This window comes from Zosterops lateralis (genome assembly GCF_965231275.1).
Source record: "Zosterops lateralis genome assembly, chromosome: 12".
NCBI lineage: Eukaryota > Metazoa > Chordata > Aves > Passeriformes > Zosteropidae > Zosterops > Zosterops lateralis.
The window spans coordinates 18347583-18368665 of record NC_139772.1 but is presented as its reverse complement, the minus strand read 5'-3'; the positions used below and the strand labels follow the sequence as shown (position 1 = coordinate 18368665).

Below are 21083 nucleotides of genomic sequence, written 5' to 3'. Positions count from 1 at the left end.
TGCAAAGTAATACATAATGAATTTGGAAGGTAATTTTTCTTTATTCTTTATTCATGCATGAAGGATATTACATTTTCTAAAATATGATTCACTACTTAATTTACTAAAAAACAAAATTAATGGAATGTTTATATGAAAGAAATATCCAGAAGGCTGTCTGGTCCTTGTCCTGCTTCTTCAGATAGTTGCACCCAGAAAGTATTCTCCTTAAACAAAGAACGTTCTGCCTGTTTCCAGCTCAGACAGAGTTGCAGATGAGGAGGACTGCTTTGGCAGTCTTACCATAAAAGGAGACCGTCATTCTGAGCCACGGACACCTCCCTGCAGCCATTTGGATTTGAGAAAGAGCCCTGCTGCCAATGCCCCTCACTTGCCCATCACTCAGGCTGCCAGGGACGAGCCATGCCCCTTCCTGGAGGCAGAAACATGAAACAGAGAGAGATTCAGAGCTTTGACAAGGCCAAGTGCAAGCATTCAAAAAACACATCAGCAACTGTTTATTTAGACTGCACTCTGGCCCTGCTGTGCCACGTCACTGCCACCACCTTCTTCCTGCAGTTACACCTCACCAGGACTCAGCTCTCTTCCCTGGGTCCATCACAACTGTTCCTGTGGTGCTGCTGATGCTTCTCTCCACTTTCCCACCCTTCCCACCCCACCACAGGTCTGTCCATCACCCCACAGCAGCTGAGTGGGTACAGAGAGCCCGGAGTGCCATCAGCTCACCCCTGCCAGTGCAAAGCCACGGCAGAGCTCAGGAAAACACTCTGCCAGCCCCACACAGCACAGCTCTGCAGGGACACGCTGTAACATTGGATTTCTTGTCCATGACCAGTTTGAGAGATGCCATGCTGTGTTTGGATTGCATCCTTTCTTCATGTGTGGACAACAGGGAAAGGTGACCCAAGGGATAGAAGTGGAAACCTGCTGGAGGATGAGCATTTGCATCTGCTCAGCAAACCTGAGCTAAAGTGAAAAAGGGTAGTGAGCAAGAGGAGATGGCATGAAAGGAGCCAGTGGACCCATTTAGAGGTTATTCTGTCTCTGGGCATTTGTTCAGTACTGGAGTGGCCAGAAAAGAATATGGTTCTATCTCAATGAGGCAATGGAAATCTTTGGCATGCTCCCCAAAATACCACCAGCTCCTCTCAAAAGTGCAGAGTGTTCAGGTACATTGATCTGTGAAAAATGCAGATACACAGGTGTGTATACTGGCAGGTAGCAGATCATTTTTAAGGGCTTTTATAACTTAAGGCCTTTCTCCATATGGATGAGTACAGCTGTTAAAACTGTGGCACAGCAGTACCAAAGGCTCATAAGGCTTTCCCTCCTGACCCTTCCCTATTCCTCTGGCCTCATTTGGATGCTGTCTTACAGCATAATGTCTTTTTCATATTGTGGTGCCCAAAACTGCCCCCAGCACTCAAGGTGAGGCCAGCCCAGCCCAGCCCAGCCCAGAGCAGAACAATCCCTTCCTGGCCTGGCAGTGCTGAGCTGGTGCCCCAGGACAGGGATGTCCCTCCTGGCTGCCAGGGCACTGCTGGCTCAGCTCCAACTTGCCACTGAGCAGGACCCCCAGGGCCCTTCCTGCAGCTGCTCTCCAGCCTCTCATTGCCCAGGCCATGCCCCAGCCAGGGGTGCCCTGTCCCAGGTGCAGAACCAGCTCTTGCCTGTGTTAAACTTCACATGGCTGGGGAGTGTCCATCTCTCTCATTGCTCCGGATCTCTCTGCCCTCAAAGGAGCCAACAGCTCCTCCTAATTCAGCGTCATCAGCAAACCTCCCTCGTGTTCCTTTGAGCCCTGGGTCCAAATCATTAATGGAGGTGTTGAAAGCACAGGGCTGAGGATGGAGCCCTGCAGAGCCCACTGGTGACAGGCCCCCAGTCTGATGTCACCCCAGTCAGTGTCACCCTTTGTGCCTGACCATGAGCCATCATGTAACACTCTCTGGCCCCACATGAAAGAAGAGCACCAGGTGGTATCCAGCACTCTTTTTCTGTATCCAGCACTGCTTCAGCTCACATTGTCTCAATTGTCTCATATTGTCCAATATTTTAGTCATGCCACATTATAACTTTAGATTTTATGTCTGATTACTAAGCGGCACAGGTATTGCAAGTACAAAATGCCTATGGAGTTTTAGTATTTCAGACTTTGAGATGACTTTTTCAAGCACAATCATAAATCCATCCTTGGTGGCAAGCACACCTTTTGGGCCCATCGTTACAGACAATGCTACTCTTTTCTTTTTTGATCTCCCAAACTCCCTGGAAATGGACTTTAACTTGTTCAGATTCCTCTTAGAAATGGATGAAAAAAATCTTCCTTACAAAGTCCCTTCTAACTCCTTTCAGTAATAGATGTGGGCATGGCAGGTGAGAGCAGGCACCTTTGCAAGCTGAAGGATCCTCAGCTGAGACTCACCATGCTTCAGCAGAACTGAGCACACACTTACTACCTTCGATTGCTGATAAATGGCAACACTTTAGCCAGGGCGTGATCAGAAACAGTGCAGTCATGCCAAATCTGAAAAGGGGGTGTGGGTATGGCACAGCTGTGGTTTTTTGTTTGTGGTTCTTGTGTAAGGTTGGGCTATGGGCTTCTTTACCTTCTTTTGAATAAATCAAAACAAGCTATTCACTTTCTTTTACCTGACTGCTGACGTCTTGTCTCTTCCAGGCAATATCATAGGCTCTGGGATCTTTATTTCGCCAAAAGGAGTCTTGGAGCACGCGGGCTCGGTGGGGCTGGCACTCATTGTCTGGGTGCTCGGCGGCGGAGTGGCCGCCCTGGGCTCGCTGTGCTACGCCGAGCTGGGAGTCACCATCCCCAAGTCGGGAGGGGATTACTCCTATGTCACAGAGATTTTTGGTGGCTTAGCTGGGTAAGTACCCTATCTCTATAAACTCATTTGAAAACACGTTTGTGTTGTGTGTTTGGTGTGGGAAGGCTGTCTGACTTGGAAGAGACAACATTTGTCAATAAAAATGCTTCAGCAAAACCAATCTTTCTGTTCTGTTAGAAATGCCAAACTGCCCCCACACAGACCTCCCAGTGCTGCTTTCTAAGGGAAGGTGACAGATCCTTTCACTTCCGTCACTGCCTCAAAGTCCATGACACAAAAGAGTGATGCTATGTCCAAGTGTGTACAAGTCATGAATGGTCAGTGCCTTGTATGGAAGAGCTTCACCCAGCAGGGAGGCCAGGCTGGATCTACTTACCAGAAATAAAGCAAAGCTGCTTCCCTCACTGCAGCTGTAGAGAATAACCAAGTGTTGTAAATACAGAGAGAGGGGGAATGGTGACTCAGGGAAGGATTTCTCTTTGAAAATATTACTAATGGAGTAATGTGGCTAAGTGAGGAAGGGACAAGTGAGAGAAGGTTATCTGTTTTATTTGAGTGTACACATTTTCATGTATTCAACACAATAAATTAGCCTGTCAGCCTGTACTCACAGACTACTAGAGGAGCACCAGAATGTTCTGAGCAGCTCTCTCACTGTGAGGAGAGAGGCCATACCACAAGCTGGAGGTTTAGTTAAGAAAAATAAGCACCAGTACAGAAAACTAGAGAAAGAGTAAGGAAAAAACCCACACCAAACCAGAATATTCCTTCTCGTGTGAGATGGAAAATGAGCTTATAACAGTTGAGCTGCTGAGCAAGGACAAATCAGTCTGTCACCCTATCCCAAAGGCTGTCCTCATGCCTGCCTCAGCTCAGTGCCACACAGGCACTGGGCACAGCCAGCACTACAGACATGCCTGGTCACAAGGTACATTTCAGATGCTGGTCAAATGAAGCCATTGCCTTATGCTGGTTCATGAAGTCTGTGTTCCTTTAATTCGTGGAATCTCTCCTCTGACTGCTTTGCATAGAAAATTACACTGACATCACAGAACAGACTGAGGTAACAACATTGGCTTGGTTAACCAGATCTCAGCTCCACTGAGGTTTGTTCTCTCATGGGGGCAGGAGCTGCACAGCAGAGCTCCTGCTTCCCCAGGGCACTGCAGCAGGCAGGCAGCAGCTTCCCTGTTGCCTGCTCACAGGAGCAGTGTCTGCAAGCAGGGACAAGGGGACTGAGAGCACAGAACCCCACAAACCATCACAAGTCCCATCCCTGGAACATCACTGTGGAGGAGGCCAGAAACATGGGAGTTCCACAAAACCAAAAGGTTGGTGCTTGCTAGGGGAGAAAATGAAACTACTTAGAAATCAAGTACAACTAAACCTGGCTTTAAATTGTTCCTCAGCTCCCTCTGCCACATTCAGAGAACTTGCCTGGTCCCTGCAAAGACCAAGCTCTGCAGTTGCTGTAACAAACCACACACCAGTTGATTGATCACCACCCAGCACCTACTTGGGGACGGTCTCAGCTCCCAAGGCAGGAAATTCTGCTTGGGCAGCACTTGCTTGGTGTCCAGGCTTGTAATGCACAAGCAATATCCAAAAAGCACAACCTGTCACCTGAAGGGAAGTAGTGCTCCTATTCTTCCTGTGTAGAGACTTTAGCTCTTCTCTCAAGAAAAGAAATCATCCCACTATTATGACAAACGATTGCCTTAGGAAAAAGCCATCGGGTAGGTTTTGATGTAAAAATGGGGGCTTTGGCCGTATTTTCCAGTAAAGCCAAGCTGGGATTGTGCCCTTTGCTGAGCACCACCCAAAGGCTGCAGCTTTGGGGAGCTCTGACAAGCACCTTCATCTTCCCACTTTGGGGAGTTCCCATTCACCACTGGCAGCTGCACAGGTGGTCTGAGCTTAAAGGGGCCTCCACCCTGCCTCCCCTGAGATAAAACCATTGCTTCTCTCTTATGATTTAATCCTTCTACAGCCAAGTACATCAAACTCAACACACCAAGTTTTAGTGCATCTGACTTCCCCAGTGACCAACTGGATGGTTTAGTCTATTCATAAAAAGATGTTTGTTATAAGAGCACATGCTGTACCCACCCAGACCACTACAACTCCACTTCTGTTGTCTTGTCCCTGTCTCCCAAAATCCCCCCATTTATTATGTTTTCCTTCATAGATATAAGGCACAAAGGAATACTATTTTATTGTAACAGCCATTGGAGCACATACCTCAGCTTCTGTGTCTGGCAGTGTTGATAGCTGGATCCATAACTTTTTATTTAAAAAGCCACATTGCTAGGTGTGATGTAAGTGGGTGAATAACAGAGGCAAGACAGGGCCCTCTCCCGAGCTCACAGGAGCTGTGGCAGCACAGCAGCAGCCTTGCTCTGAGTGCAGCTCAAGGACAGCATAGAACACTGCTGAGGAGTGGTGGTGATGGCAAATCTTGTATGGAGACAACGCTGAGCAGAGACACTCCCCAGCTCCTCTGGCCAGAGGAGAAGGAAAAGGTGAGCAAGGGTTCCAGAATTACTGAGCTCTGGTCTGGGACCAGAGAAAGACTTCTGCTTTTGTGTCTATTTAGAAATCATGTTGGTTTTCAATAGCATTTGTGTGTGATTGCACAAAGTGCAGGGAATGTCCCCAGCCTGTGCTGCAGGAGTCATCTGAGCACAGCTCTCCTGAACCGCATATGGGCTTGCAAGTCTGTTGGAGTCATGAAAAGAACATTACCCCAAAGGATAAATAAAAGGCTTAACAGATATCCTTGCAGAAGACAATGAATAAATTCAGCTTAATGAAAAACCCTCCAGTGTGTTTCTGATCAATACAACTCTTTCTGAATGCTCAGCAATAAGGATGCAGCTAACAGAGCTGCTTCACCAGCAGAGGCTGTGACTTTACATATGTCTTTATCAAAATCAGTCAGCAGACGGCTTTCAGCCAAAGCTTTGATAAGTATCACTCTAAACTGCAAGTATAACATGCTTCAAATATACTTCTGTGTTACTTTTTTGCTATTGCAACGTTTTGAATTTTCCAAAGGCAGTAAGTCTTTCAGCAATGTAGTATGGCATTAATAGTATTCAAACTGGCTCCAACTTAAACCAGCTCAGTTTTTCCTGAACTGTACTAAGGTGAGTTGTACTATAGCACCTGTTTCAAACTGTTTTCTTTTGCTAATGATGCACAGGTAGGGTACACTGGAATTTTATATTTTCACAGGCTGCTCTGAATCATTAACATACTTAATATGAGATCCTCATGGGAGTATAGGTACATCCCAAATTTGAGAACAAATTTCACCAAGTCCACTAGACTATTTAGGACCCAGATGAAACCATGTTGTTTATTTCTTTCCACAAGTGAGAAAATTAGTATACAGAGGTATCTGCAAAAAAAAAAAAAAAGAATTAGTTCAGATCCAGGGATGACTGGCACTTCACATGAATGCCACATCTTCCCAAGAGCAGCACATGGCACCACTCACTCCAGCCTCTTTCTGAGATGGGAATGGGCTCTAAGTAGACATTATCTCATTCATACACACACTGATGGGAGTGTGTGCCATTGGATCAGGCTCAACAAGCACACACAGCTGAGGCCATCCAGCCAGTAGCTAGAATACAGGCAGAGAGGCTATTTTACCAGCTCTTTCACCACCAACACATGCAGGAGCTCTGATTTCTCATGCAAACACTGGAGTTTGAAAACCACTGGAGAACTGAAACCAACCAGCTACATCTTCCCTTTTCTTTACATTCAGCTGTCTCAAGCCTATTACAAAGATTTGATCACTTCTCACTCAGCAACAAGAGAAGATTTAACTTCTCTTATTTTTGTAATGACAGCTACTGAGTAACTGTGAAAGGCTGTAGAGTCGAGTTCCATCTTCAGTGCCATAGCTCAGCCCTCAGGGCAATAATTCTGCCACTTTCCATCTGAAGAACAAATTCATTCCAGGTATGCCATGCTGTGTCATCTCCCTGCCTCAAGCAAACACCATCTCTCCACAAGCCATTTTACCCATTCCCAGTCAGTTCCAGGTCCTCATCCTGCCCTGGCAGCTGTGACAACGTGGCATGTGGCAGCACTGTCCCTGGCCCCCACAGGTGCCTGTTTAGGGATGTGAATGTGATCTGAGTGACCAGCGTGGAGATCTTTTTCTCAGAAATAGGTTTTAATTAAAACTTACCTGTGGAAATACAAGAAAACTGGGTCTACACCTTAGGCAAGCTTCCTTCTTGTTTTACTGGCATCTCTCTTTTGAGCTTCACATTTGACAGTGCAGCTTTGTCCCCCTCTGCTGAAATTATGCATTTGCTTTAATTTGTGTTATCAATTCTGCATTTCAATTCCATGACTGTCATAAACAATCCATCCCCATTGAACCATATTTACCCAATACCAGCTATACCACACTCCATATTCCAGCACAGAAACAAGGGTCAATTTTGCCTGAAATAGTGTTTTCAGAGTCATTCTCCCCACTGAATGTTTTACACCATTCTCAGTGTATGTAATTTGTGTGGGTGAAGATAAACATGAGAGGAAAGCCTGGTAGCCTCTGCAATCCTTGCCAGTCGACAGCCATACAAAACAGCTTGACCTCAGGCAGCACCATCAGTATCCTAATCATATTCAGCAAATGCTATTATAGTCTTTAGGTCCCATTTATCCTTCGGTGTGGATCAGCTGAGTTAACTCAGCAAGCAGAACCTGCAGAGGTGTCCTAAGCTGAGTACATCATCAACAACACCAAACAGCACAAAGCAATCACTGGAGAAAACTGTTCTGAACCACAATGAAAAACATTAGAAATGGGGAGGGGGAAGGACCCCAAAATTATTCACATAACAAAATCAAGAGAAAGAAAAAACCCTGCTGAATTTATTGTAAAAAATTACAGTGCCATTTGGGAAGGTACCCAGCTCTTAGATTGGTTTGGTTTACCAAATTAACCGTGGTAGCTCAAAATTGCCTCATACTGCTCAGAAACAAGAAGGCAAAGTAAAGGATGGGATTGAAAGACTTTTACCACCTCAGCTGAGGAGCACCCAGCACCAGTGCTCCCTCCAGGTTAATGACACAGCTCCCTCAGCTGTGCCACATTTACAGGGCTGGAAGAAGGGAACTGGGTGGGTGCAGACCCTTAAAGAGTAACCCATGTAATATAGAAGTTATACTGCTTTATTTGGAAATATAATTTCAAATCCTCATTTGTGTCATGCATCCCTGCACATTACATTTGTGCATGTATGTGAAGGAATGACTCTGTGTGTGTGTATCTGTGTGTGCATATACATGGCAAGAAAAACTTCACTTTCTTGCAGTGATTACTTCTTACTACAGAAATAATGATACTTCAAATATTTTTTAAGACTAACCTGATCCACTGCTGCCTTTAAAACTTTTTTTTCCTTTTGCACAGACTGAAAAACCAAAATATCTCACACTTTATATTGGCATGATACCTTGTTATGCAATCACCTTAAGCTGGAGGCAGCCAGCCCAGGTGTGTGATCCATCACAAAATACTGCAGCACTGATCTGCCCTGCCTGGGCCAGAGCGCCAACCCCAGTGGTGACAAGGAACCCCCCAGTGACCAGCAGGGAGCTGCTGGCAGCCCCAAGAGCACAGCTGCTGCCTGTGGCTGAGGGTCCTGCCAAAACCCTTTAGAGGTTCCCTCAGTGTAGGGACTGTTTGCTGTGGTGACATGTCAGTCCAGGAGCAGCAGAGCTCCTTTCATCTAAACACATAGTTAAACCCAAACATGCCCACTGGTCATAATTCTCACTCTTCCACACATTCCTAAACCATGCTTTGCTTTCCAGTGTTTCATTTAAAATACAGATTGTGCTGAGAACACGGGAAAAGGGATGAGGAGAGTCACAAGTGTGTGACTGTTATGTGTGACCAGGAGGAAGATGCTCAGCCCTGATGTGTTGTGCATAGCTGAGCTGCTGTGTGTTATCTCCTCCAGCACAGCCCCAGCACTGCTTTCTTGTGCTTTTCCTTGTCTTTCCAGGTTTCTGCTGCTGTGGAGCGCAGTGCTGATCATGTACCCAACTAGTCTGGCTGTCATTGCACTGACCTTCTCAAACTATGTCCTGCAGCCCATCTTCCCCAACTGTATTCCCCCCTATAATGCCTCTAGGATCCTCTCCATGGTGTGTTTACGTGAGTATTTGCTTCTTGCACACACACAAATCTTGCCCTGGTTTTACAAGACACCACTTGAGGGGCCATTCCAGTCAGGCTGGGGTCAGGGCCACAGCTCCGAAGGCCAGTGGGGAGGTCCCAGGAGAGGCACTGTGAATGGTGTGGGATATTCTGTCCCTTTCCACTTGCCTGCAGCAAGTACAGTGGCTTTGTGCCTCCCTCCAGGCCACTGGGGTGCAGGGAAAGTGGTGGCAGGTGAGCTATGTGGGATGGGACAGTGCTGTGCTCCCTGTGGAACCACGGGCACCTGGCACAGGTGACCCACCACCCTCTGAGCCCTTCCCCTTCCTGGTCTCCTCTCACATTCACAAATGTGAGTGTGCAGGAGGCAGCGTGCAGCCAGCTCTGCATTAGTTACTTCTGGAGCTTGCAGGAGTAAACCTGAGCTCCAGGACTGAAGACTTTCACTGTTTCTGTGAGGAGGCAAGGATCCTTGCACACTGGGCACTACTCAGGCAGTTTTGGAGCTGGGGAGAGCCCCAGCTGGCAGCACCCAAGGGGCTGGTGGCTGCCAGGGATGCCCCTGGAGCTGGGAAAGGCAGGGCTCCTCTGCACCCTCGTTACCAGCCATGCCAGAGCTCCCTGCAGGAACACATGTTCTATATTTTGACTGTATGTTCTTAAATAAACATAATTTCATTTCACTGAATTCAGTCTTTTGCTCTCCAGTCCTCCTGACCTGGGTGAACAGCTCCAGTGTGCGATGGGCAACGCGCATTCAGGATATATTTACAGCAGGAAAACTCTTAGCCCTGACCCTTATCATTATTGTGGGCTTCATACAGATCTTTAAAGGTACTCTGTGAGACAGCTCTAACATTGGTATGGTACTGCTGATAGACTTGATTATTCCCACTTACTGCAATGTTTCCTCCTTACAAACTGACCTGAAGGTGTGCTGGGTTTTGCCAAGCTGTAGAATTGCACACTGACACAGCTGAGGAAAGTATGACACAAGGGAGAAATCAGCTGTAGCCCCTTAAAAAAGTCCCTTTCCAGCTCATCTTGTAGAATTTGATAGTATAAAGAAGAACAGCTCACAATGTTTTGGAATAGTTACTTAAAATTTTTAATCTATTGTGCATTCCTTGAATCCGAAGTACTCTGGATGTAAAATGGGTAAGCAGTGCTTTGCCTAGGGCAGGAAAATATCTGCTTTATTTCAGGCACTAGTCCAATTTCCTACAAAAAGTCACATATAAGATTAAACATAGGTGAAAATGTCTCACTAATTCACCAGTTATTGGAAAGCCAAAAGCACAAAAGACTTATAATATTTTTATCATGCATATGATGAGTCATAAAAAGGACCAAGAAACATGACATTTACAGGGAGCAGAAAACTTGTTTTCTCAGTGGTACTAGTCCAAGAGTCTTGACAAATCTTTCAGGCCCATAGACATTTAATTTTCAAGAATTTCTACTAAAGAACACTATACTCTTGTAAAAGACAATTGCATTAAGAGCAGGTAGGAGTTCACACTGCCATGGATCCACCCTCAGACAGTGCAGGTTGACAACGGGTCTCATGAGTTGCTGCAGCACAGATGGAGGTGCCTGTAGAGCACGAGCTGCCTCACCAGGACACTGTCCTGCAGAAAGCACTGCAATTGCTACATCAGCCCATGGTGACATGAAAAGCATGAAGTCTCAGCTCCAATAAAGAATAAAAAGTGAAAGCTTACCTATTTCTAAGTGTGTGAGGTAGGTAGGCCTGGCCTAACATCTGGCTTGCACTCCCTATGCAGGAAACTACAAAGAGTTGACACCAAGCAGCGCATTCAAATTTTGGATGACTCCAACTGTGGGCCATTTAGCATTATCTTTTCTTCAAGGGTCCTTTGCATTCAGTGGCTGGAACTTCTTGAACTATGTAACAGAAGAGCTGGTTGATCCCCGCAGGCAAGTATCCATGTCCATGACACTCTTCTTGAAGTGCTGAGACACTGGAGCTATCTGGTAGTATTGCTCCTTTCATGAGATGCTGCAATGTATTTCCTTGTCTGTGGGACTGGTCTTTCTAAAGCAGAGTTTTGTTTAGAACAGAGAGCAGGCAAGTTACAGAAACACTGAAATTAAAAAAAATATTGCACAATATAAACCGAATCAAAGCAGCCCATAGACAAGGCAGTATCTTTATGTCACTATTCAATCATATTCAATCTTCCACAGCAGAAAATTAACCATAGATGAGATACCATACAAATATCTTCAGGGAGAATATTCTTTGTAATAAAAAAGTTGAATTATCCTGGAAGTTGCTTTACTTTTCACCCAAAGGTCTCCCACAAACAGCTGAAAGGGAAGATTAGTTGTGCAGTGACAGTGCAGTCTCTGCCCCAGCACAGCTGTGGGTGCCAGCCTGCCAAGGCAACTTACATTGGGTCACTGCTGACCCTGGGTATGGGAAGGGCTTGGAAAGGATTTATCACAGGCAGGCTGAGAAGGCTGGAGGAAAAGGGAATTTTAGTTCAGCAAAGCTCAAATATTTCAACATTTCTGAGTTAATAAAGTGGAATGACAAGTGTCAAGAGCAGCTCTTGGAGCATTAGTTTCTTCTCAGCATCCAATGCACACAGCAATTAAACAAAAAGAAATGTAAGTTATTACAGCTTGGATGAGAATGACTTAAAGCTACAGCCTTATGAGCATCTCTGCACACCAGTGAGTGGCAAAGTGTATGTCCAGAGATCTAGGCAGGAAAAAAGGAACTGTGCTAATGTGCTTCCTTAAGAAACAACAATATTTTAATGGACCACCACGATTTCAAAGTTGAATAATATAAAAGTTATTACTTAAATAAGGTAAATACAGCCTTAGTTGAGAAATAAAGAGAGGGTGGAGAAAATGGCCTTTTAAAAAAAAATTATTGTTGCAGCCACTTAGTGGAGAAATTAAAGTATTTTAAAAATTGGATAACCAAAACCACTTCCTACTTTTACTAAATCTATTCAAATTCACAGGGTTAAACATGCTTTCTAAAACCCTTTTTTCCAAATCTGACACACAGAGAAAAATGCATGGTTAGATACAGAACAGTTCAGGTGCGCACCTCTAAGATCTCTCGATTGGAGATCCAGTACATCTGTACTACTGCTAGTTGCCATTGTATGAGCAGAGCAGGTTTATGGTACACAATGGGCCAGGGCAGCAGCTGAACAACAGCATCCTTTACAGAGCAGGTGAAGGTGAAGCAAAGCAGGACATGTTATTCCACCACCGTGCCTGTGGCTCTTGGGAAACGGACGTTCCACTTTTCAGTGACAGTGTGTCCCAACCCCAACCAAGAGCCCAAAGGGAGCTGCTGGTATCTTTGTCCCAGGGAACTCCCTGCAGACACAGGATTTCACAGCACTTTCAGCCTTCTCTAACTTGCAGTGGGTCAGAGAGCTGATGGAAAACCAGCTTCCCCCAGAGGAGCAGCCAGTGAACCCCCCAGCTGAGTAACCATCCCAAGGCCATACACAGATGTTGTGCTCTTGCTGTGCATGATTGTAATTTCTTATCTACCCTCCTAATTCTTTTATTAGGAACCTACCTCGTGCCATATTCATATCCATCCCATTGGTGACATTTGTGTATACGTTCACCAACATTGCATATTTCACTGCCATGTCACCCCAAGAGCTCTTGTCCTCCAACGCTGTGGCGGTAGTAAGTAAACCATTCCCTGAATGTATAAAATACACTTTGATTTCGGTGCTGTGCTTTGCAGTGTGTTTCAGTTTCTCTGCCTTCTGTTGCTTTAGACATTTGGTGAAAAGTTACTGGGCTATTTTTCCTGGGTTATGCCAGTCTCAGTGGCTCTATCTACATTTGGAGGAATAAATGGATACCTTTTTACCTCATCAAGGTTAGATGGAGTACAATTTTATGAACGTTATCTAATTTGGGGAGGGACTGTTTTAATTGCATTTGCTAGAGAAATGCTAGCTAGACATTTTGGATGTGGTAGAGCATGAGTTTGTTGTTGGGTGTGTTGGATACAATCAATTATGAATTATTCTGTTTCAAATCAGTGAATGTAATATTGAATCATGAATTTTTTTGCAAATTAATCCTCATGAGTTATTGAGTGTTTGCAGATGTGGAATAATTCACAGTAAGAGCCAAACACAGCTTTAGCATGGAACCAAAGTAATTTTTTATCAATAAAATTCCAGTAGCTCACAGCTAAACTGTGCTTTGCTCAAAGGGGAGTTCTAGGGCCTGGTGCTGTACTCGGTTCTGAGCATTTTCATGCCCATGCTGGAAAATCACCTTTCAAGCAAGATGCTTTGGATGCATACTGCTGATAGTTAGGCCAGAATCTGTAAATTCTGTAAGACTGTAATCAATAAAGTCTGTTTATAATAACTGACCTGTCTGAATTTAATTTAGAAGTTATAAAGATTTGGAGGAAACAGCTGAAGTACCTGGGGAAAGTTATTTATCCCAGCCCTTTCATGGGCATGATGAAATGCAACAAATCAGAGTGCATATGTAACAGGCTATTCACTTGGAAGTGAAATGCTAAGACATGTTAAACTTTATCCAAACCCCTTTTGACACTGTAAATACCCACACAACCTTCAGAGTATTCATCCCCTACTGGGTAAAGAGACAATGCTGGCCAGCAGATAGTCCTTGGAGGTATTTGGACATGTCAGAGCAGGTCTTTTCCCAGGTGACATTAGCTGTTAAAGGCCTTGTGTACTGGAGAGTTTAGTTTAAATACCTTTCCCCTGGGGTCACAGTCTCTAGTTGTCTCTGCAGTTGCAGCCACAGCTCCCTTCCATGAGAAGACCAAAGCAGGTGGTTAAGAGGTGTTATATGACTAGGGACAGTGGATTCACACTTGCACACCCAGTGGAGTCATCATTTCTCTTCTCATTTCCAGGTTATGTTTCTCTGGTGCTCGAGAAGGCCATTTGCCAAGTTTGCTGGCCATGATCCACGTCAAGAACTGCACACCCATCCCTGCCCTTCTCATCTGTGTAAGTTACTGTCCCTGCTCTGTCACCTGCTTTTAGAAACACTGAACCACTTAGAAATGGGCTGGAAAAACCCTTGAGAAAAACCCCAGAAGAGGAGCAGTGGGTCACGCTGGATTGCAGCTGGTAGGTGCCAGCTGAGCAGCTCCAACTGCCCTGGAGAGAAGAAGCCTTCAGCCTCCTCCTCCCAATCCCCTCAACACCTGAAGGGTTTCCCTCAAACCCTGAGTTACTGTGTAAGCTCATTAACTCTTGTCCTGCAGCAAGGGACTGGGACTGGCTTCTGAAACAGAGATTCCTCATTTAAGGAAAGACAAGTAGCTTAGACCAACTTTGCCTGCTTCCCACAGGTGTTTGGAAATCTCCATGGTCACTGCTAATCCCACTCAGGCAAGTCTGTCTCAGGTCCTGCCACCAAAGCCAGAGATGTGGTGGGTCCAGGGAAAGGACAAAGGACTCCTAAAATTACTTTCAGCAACCAAGACATCTAGTGAGGGGTAGTCAGGCAGTTCTTTGAGGACCACAGGTATTTATTTCCACAGGCCAAAAAATTAAGTAGGGACAGTGATTACAGTGGCTCTGAGTGATGCATCTGCTAAATGTTACACCAGGGGTCACCTGCAAAGATCAGACAGCCATGGGCCAGCTGTGAGGAGTGTTGGGGGCTGGCCAAGGGTGTGCTCCCATGGGAAAAAGATTGCCCTCACTTTTTAGACAGTATAAATTTCCACAATACTAATGACTTGGGAAGTTATTATTTGAAACAAAGAGCTTCATATGCTTTTACCAATAGTGAAACAAGAATGTGTGATGGGGTTTACAGTGGCATAGAAGATGATAAAGAAGAAAATTATTCACACTGCTGCTGTCCATGGCCACAGGGCCCAAGCAAAGGAATTCCCCAAAGGGGATTTGCTCAAAATCTTGGCTGCACCAATGGCTGCCAACTGCAGATTTGCCACTATTTGCCACTGATATCAAAACCAGGAGGGTTTGACCCCAGATGCACCAGAAAGATGCATGTTTACATGTCTCCCAGCTCTAACAGCAATTCTGGCACAATACACACATACAAAATTTCACCAAATATGCTTCCTGTTCATTCCACTTTTATGACAAAATATGCATCTTACTGAGGTTTTACAGCATTTCTGGGGTTTAGTGGCCCACCACAAACATCTTGTGTGTTTTCCCATTGAAGGTTTGGGGTAAAGTGCCCTGGGCAGCCACCATGGGATCCTGTGTTCTACAGGGGCCCATGGGGCAGAACTCCTTTGTCCTTTAAAACACCTCAGCTGAAACAACACACTGAGTCTCAGAGGCTGCTCCTCTGTGGAACAGCTCCAACAAGAGCAAGCTGCCTGTGGAGCTGACTGATCCATGCCACACCATCCCCCTTGAATCACAGTGCATATCACAGAATGAGCCTGGCATATTAATTCATCATCTGAAAGTGTTTTAATGCAGCTCAGTGCACATCAAATGCTTCTAGGAAGTATTTATTTCTTAACAAATAGAAAGATAATAATAGTATAGTGCAGGCAGCTACAACAGCAAACAGGGCCACATTTTAGGCAAATCTAATTAATACATCAGGTTCCTTTTCTCCTCCACGGAATCACGCCTAGCTCTGCATGGAGAGAAGTTTGTACCTGAAGAATGGTTACTTCAACACTACCAATGAGACCTTTATTTTAAACTGATTTACTATTTTACTTCCAAAAATCAAGGGGCCAAGCTAAATGTAAAATTTAGACTGCAGATTTTTGCAGGATGGTGGGGAGCAGCTGGCGCCTCTGCCAGCCATGTGGCCACAGCCAGGCCAGCTGGAGGGGAGCACCCCTCTTTAGCCACGAGCCACTGGGGGTGACACCTGCACTGGGAGTACACCTGACACATCAGTGCCACCCAGACATGGAATCTTGCCACTCCAACTGATGCTTTGGGAAGGCTGACCTGGAACAGAGACTGGACAGAGCTAGAGAATAATAGAGATATTTATTGAAAGGCCTTTAAGGGTACAGTTTGGGCAGGACAGGAGCCTGGCCAGTGCTACACCCAAGGTGGACCCAAAACGGTCACAAGATGGCTGACAGGTCATGAAGTCTAGCACTTTTATTTTGGTCCATTTGCATTTTGGGGTTTAATTGTCCCATCACAGGTTGTGAGGTCCCATCCTTCTTGTTTTCTCTCTTCAGCACACCCTTGTTTGCGCTTTTGGGCTTGAAAGTTGTACCTGTTGTCCTTGGTATTCAGCAGGAAAAGGATTTGTTTTGTGTCCCTGCTCTGTGCAGAGCTGAGTGACACTGACTGTGAGGCTCAGAACTGCAGCCCTGGGCAGCACAGAGTCTGAAAAACATGAAAACTTAAGGCATCATTTCCCCCATTTAGAAGCTTGACAAGGCCTTTTCTTTGTTAAGTCTCTATTCTAAATATCTACTACTAATAAGTATCCAATAACAGATAAGTATCTAATAGTAAACAACTAGCAGTAATAAACACCTAACAACTGATAAATATCTAATAGCAAATAATTACCTAACACTAGATGAATATGTAGTCATGGCAAAACCCTCAGTGGAGGGTAGAGATTTGTACACACACATGGCACAGTGCACACTTCAGGGGAGAGAAGAGACCATGTTACATGACAGTGATACAAGATGGTTCCAAATTTAAATCCATTTTGTGGTGAGACAGTTCAAGGTGTTGAAATCCCCCTGCCAAGCCTGCAAGGCTTTGAATAGGGGAATGAAGGGACCAACAGGGTGTTTGGTTGTGGTAGTGCTTAATTCCTGGTGTTGGAGGTGCAGAAACCTTCCCTCCTGGGAGGAATTTACAATTGAAACAGCTAATTAAGAGAAAAGGGAGATAAGCACAAAGAGAGCCTGGATCAACACAAACCAAAATCTTGAGCACTCTCTGGCAGGATTTGGATATTTAGTTTCCCTCAGGCGCTGGGCTCCAGCAGCCAGTGCTCACTGGACAGGTGTATTGTACAGGTGAGTGCTCAGACACTGTGGTGCCAGGGTGGGGTGGGGGGCTCAAGGAGCAGTGCCCCGACGCCCTGGTCAGCTCTCCTGGGTCTACAGTATTGGTGCCTTTTTGCTGGTCCTGAAATCACAAGCTAGACACAGTTGGATGATAAAAAGGGGTTATCTTTATAAGGATTCTTAGGTACACAGATCACTAGGTGGAAAGTGACAAAGATGCACATGTAACATAAAGTGATACAATTTTTATATGTTTAGCAAATTAGCATAATTGACAAGAATCCCCAATTAGAGGCATAAATTATGAGGTAACTCCCCCTCAGCTCAACCCTTTCTGAATTCTCCCCCCTCCCCACTTAGACAGGAACTAAACTTTGTTAATGAAAATGTGTCTCAGAGAGCTAGTTTCAACATTGGCTTCCCAGATAATCTAAATTTGGAGCCCCAGCTTGAAGCCACTGGGGAATTTATTTTGTCTTTCTGTCTAATAGAGTAGGTAAAAAGCTAGCTACAAATACTATAATAGGCTACAGCGCCACAAAGGCATGTCTGCAGAATATAGAGAGCATATAAAAGCAAAAAAGGTGAAAATTAATTCAGTATCAGTAGAAAGCAGACACAGAGTTCAAAAAAGCAAGAAAAGGCATGGAAATTTCCACCATCCATCTGCCAGTCTCCAAACATTAGTAATGCTCATAAGATTGATGATGCTGATCAGCTGTGACATGAGCCAGCAGGAGAAAGGGCAAACCTCTAATTCTGTGTAATATACAGAGCACCTGCAACAACATAGTACCTGAAACACAACATGTTGAGTCAAGGAAACCCTTTCACCTGGAGTCCTCACTATAGGGTTCAATAGCTTTTAAAACCCTTAACAGAAAAAAGTGGAGTGGGGGCTTTGCCAACCTTCCCAGCCCTAGTCATGGGCAGCAGAGACACCTATGCCAGCACCCCAGGGTATTTATAAACAGACCCTATAGTCTCAGGCTTCACATTCCCAAAATCACCCTGAATACTCATTTAGCCCCAGCCCTGCTGGCACAGCTTGGGGATAAGGAACAGAACCACAGGAGGCAGCACAAGCCAAACAGTTGCCATAAACAAAAGAACTTGTAATGCCTTAATGGGATTTTTGCTTGATTGTGTTGTTTTTAAGCTACCTTTTCTAATAATGACTGAAGAAGGCTGTGCTCCTCTCTTTGCAGTGTTTGGCCACACTTATCATCATGCTTGTTGGAGACACATACACACTGATCAACTACGTGTCATTTATTAACTACCTCTGCTACGGAGTGACAATTCTGGGCCTGATTGTTTTACGCTGGAAGAAACCCAAAATCTTCAGACCTATCAAGGTGACACTGTTAAAGCTAAATTTCTTGGTTGCAATAGTGATGCAAAGGGTGGGATGGGAGCACCCCCCAAACCATGTCCCAACGTGCCATTAGTGTAAAAGGAGGATGCACAGGCAGATCTCTTGTGAACTTGTTAGGATGGGCAGAGGGAAGGGGGACACAAACCTGGGGGGGCTGAAGCTGCAGCCCAGCACAACCAGTCAGCCACTGCTGTTGCTCTGCACAGTCGTGCTCTGCTCTGCTCTCTCCTGCTAGGTGAACCTCCTCATCCCCATCACTTATCTGGCGTTTTGGGCATTTCTGCTGATCTTCAGCTTGTACTCTGAGCCGATCGTCTGTGGAGTTGGACTAATTATCATTTTAACTGGAGTGCCGGTGTTTTTCCTTGGAGTCTACTGGAGAAATAAACCAAAGTGTGTGAATAGGCTAATAGGTAAGCCAGCACTATGTGCCTCCCTGCCCTCCCTGCTTAAACTCTGACACACTGGCACCAATGACAGCCAGGAAATTGCCTGTGTGAGGCTGGCCACCACTCTCACCCCCTGGGCACAAGGTGGCCAGGCAGTGCTTTTCTTCGGGCAGATGTTTTGCTCACTCCTGGGTACATTTGCCTCCTCTCCTGCCTTTGTCCCATGCACTCAGCTTGATCCCAGCAGCCTGTCCTGTGGAAAACACACCGGGGTGTCACTTACACACGCAGATTAAATGAGCAATCACAACGGGACTGAGGATTTTGTCTGACCTTTGCCCACTTTCACTGCACCACCAGCACTGTGCACCAAGCCCTGTGTGACATGACCAACTGTCTCATACTCAAAAGTTCCTTATTAAGCCTTACATTATCCCTCATATAAAAAATCAAAACTGCAAACACTCTTTCATATTTTGGTTGTATTTGACTTTTAATCACTTTGCTCCAAGGTGAGGACTTTGAAACAAGCACACTGCAGCCCCCTGCTCTCACTGGAGGGTCTCCATCAGCTGCAGTTGGCTCTGCTGCCAGCAGCTCCCTATAGCCAGTGGTCATCGAGCCAGGCTGACACAGTGCCAGGAGGGCTGCCAGCCATCCCATCCCATCCCATCCCATCCCATCCCATCCCATCCCATCCCATCCCATCCCATCCTGCCATCCATGGGCAGCCACTGGCAGCTCTGTAAGGGGCTGGGGAAAGGTTTCCCTAAATCTGTCCCATCTCAATTTTCCCCTGCTTCACACACACTCTGATCAGAGCTGGAGTGGGGAGGGTTGGAGGGGGCAGTCAGTGGGGCAGCAGGGCTGTGCAGCCTCCTGCCCACATGGCATTCATTGCCCCAGCATCACATATTTGTCTAGAAGAGCTCAAGCATCCCCATTAATCACACTTTAACCTCTGTCATTTGCTCCTTGCAGAGTCCATGACGTGCTGGGGGCAGAAGCTGTGTTTTGTGGTGTACCCTCAGTGTGGGAGTGTTGAGGAGGAGGCCTCCTCAGCCCACTCCTGGCAGCTGGTGAACGAGGCAGCAGTGAGGAAATAACAGCAGCGTGGCCTTTGGGGCTGAAGTGGCTTCTTGTTTACATGCTGATTTTTGAAAAAAGTTTTTCTGGAAAAAAAATTTGTTTTAGAGCACCAATAGTGAAGCCCATTAAATGAGCTACATCCTTTATGGCCTCTGTAGCTTTTAGGTATTCCCTAAGGAAAAAAAAAAAAAAAAAAGAAAAAGAAAAAAAAATATAAAATAAAATAAAACATAAAATAAGGTGCTGGTTGGTTGGGTTTTTTTCTGGCAGTGTTCCTGCTCAGCAGGGGAAAGCAGCACAGACACAGCTCTGGAATACTGATTTTAGTCACCATGAGGGTCCACCAGAGACGTACAAATTTAAGCATTTCCAAACTAGGGCAGTTCCCAACACACAATCCAAGTATAGAAATCAAGAGAAAGCAAGGAGACTTCTTGCTGTCCCTAGGTGGGGTGAATGCCCACGTCACACGAGGCATCAAAGTTACATCCAAAGGATCAGCCCTTCACACACCTGGAGGAGCAGGGGAGGAGCAGGAGCATCTCCAGTGCAGCCAGGGCAGGGTGACTGCACTGAGCACACAGTAACAGCTACAACACCAACAACCATCTGCACCCTTCCAGCATCATTCTGTGATGGTGAAAGCAAAACGAGTGAGAGGCTCTAAGTCAGAGATACAATTTAATAAGAAGAAAGGTAAAAAGGTTAAAATAAAATAAAATAAATGCAATAACACAAAGGACCACTGACAGAGTCAGAATACAACCTGAGCAGGATGGTGGAAACAGTCCAGGTGAGGTGCTCTTCCTGAAGCAGTGATCCTGTAGAAAGGTCTGGGAGCTCTGCTCCTCTGGGAATCCAGTAGGTAAGGGCTTCTTGCACTGTTCCAAATCCCAGATTATATCCAGGTGAGAATGCTTGGCTCCTCCCCCTGGGCAGAGCATCTCACAATGGGAGGATGAGTTGTTAAGTGGGTCCTTGATGGCCCATTAAACAGAGATAACTCCTGGAGGGAGTTACCTGTGAGTCATGGGCAAGGTGTTGATGGGCCAGTAGCAGAAGACGGCCCAACACTAGAACACTGCCCCACTTGGTTTTAACAGTTCATGAAGATGGTGATAGAATAAATACTTTGTGTACATCCTACACTACAACCCAGGACAGATGGAGAAAATAAGAT

At 45.6% G+C, this 21083-nt stretch overlaps 1 protein-coding gene across 1 annotated transcript in view; it reads left to right on the top strand.

Annotated features, from left to right (window-relative positions):
* SLC7A10 (solute carrier family 7 member 10) overlaps positions 1 to 20285 on the top strand; it is a gene marked incomplete at its 5' end in the record, with an annotated part of 40029 nt that extends 19744 nt beyond the window's left edge. The window contains 10 exons of the mRNA XM_083869859.1: positions 2681 to 2885; positions 8888 to 9039; positions 9751 to 9876; positions 10830 to 10983; positions 12612 to 12735; positions 12831 to 12934; positions 13961 to 14057; positions 18256 to 18405; positions 18661 to 18838; positions 19796 to 20285. Coding sequence (XP_083725985.1) covers positions 2681 to 2885; positions 8888 to 9039; positions 9751 to 9876; positions 10830 to 10983; positions 12612 to 12735; positions 12831 to 12934; positions 13961 to 14057; positions 18256 to 18405; positions 18661 to 18838; positions 19796 to 19920 — 1415 coding nt within the window. The 3' untranslated portion in view covers positions 19921 to 20285. The remainder of the gene's footprint in view (positions 1 to 2680; positions 2886 to 8887; positions 9040 to 9750; positions 9877 to 10829; positions 10984 to 12611; positions 12736 to 12830; positions 12935 to 13960; positions 14058 to 18255; positions 18406 to 18660; positions 18839 to 19795) is intronic.
* Between the last annotated feature and the right edge of the window lie 798 nt (positions 20286 to 21083).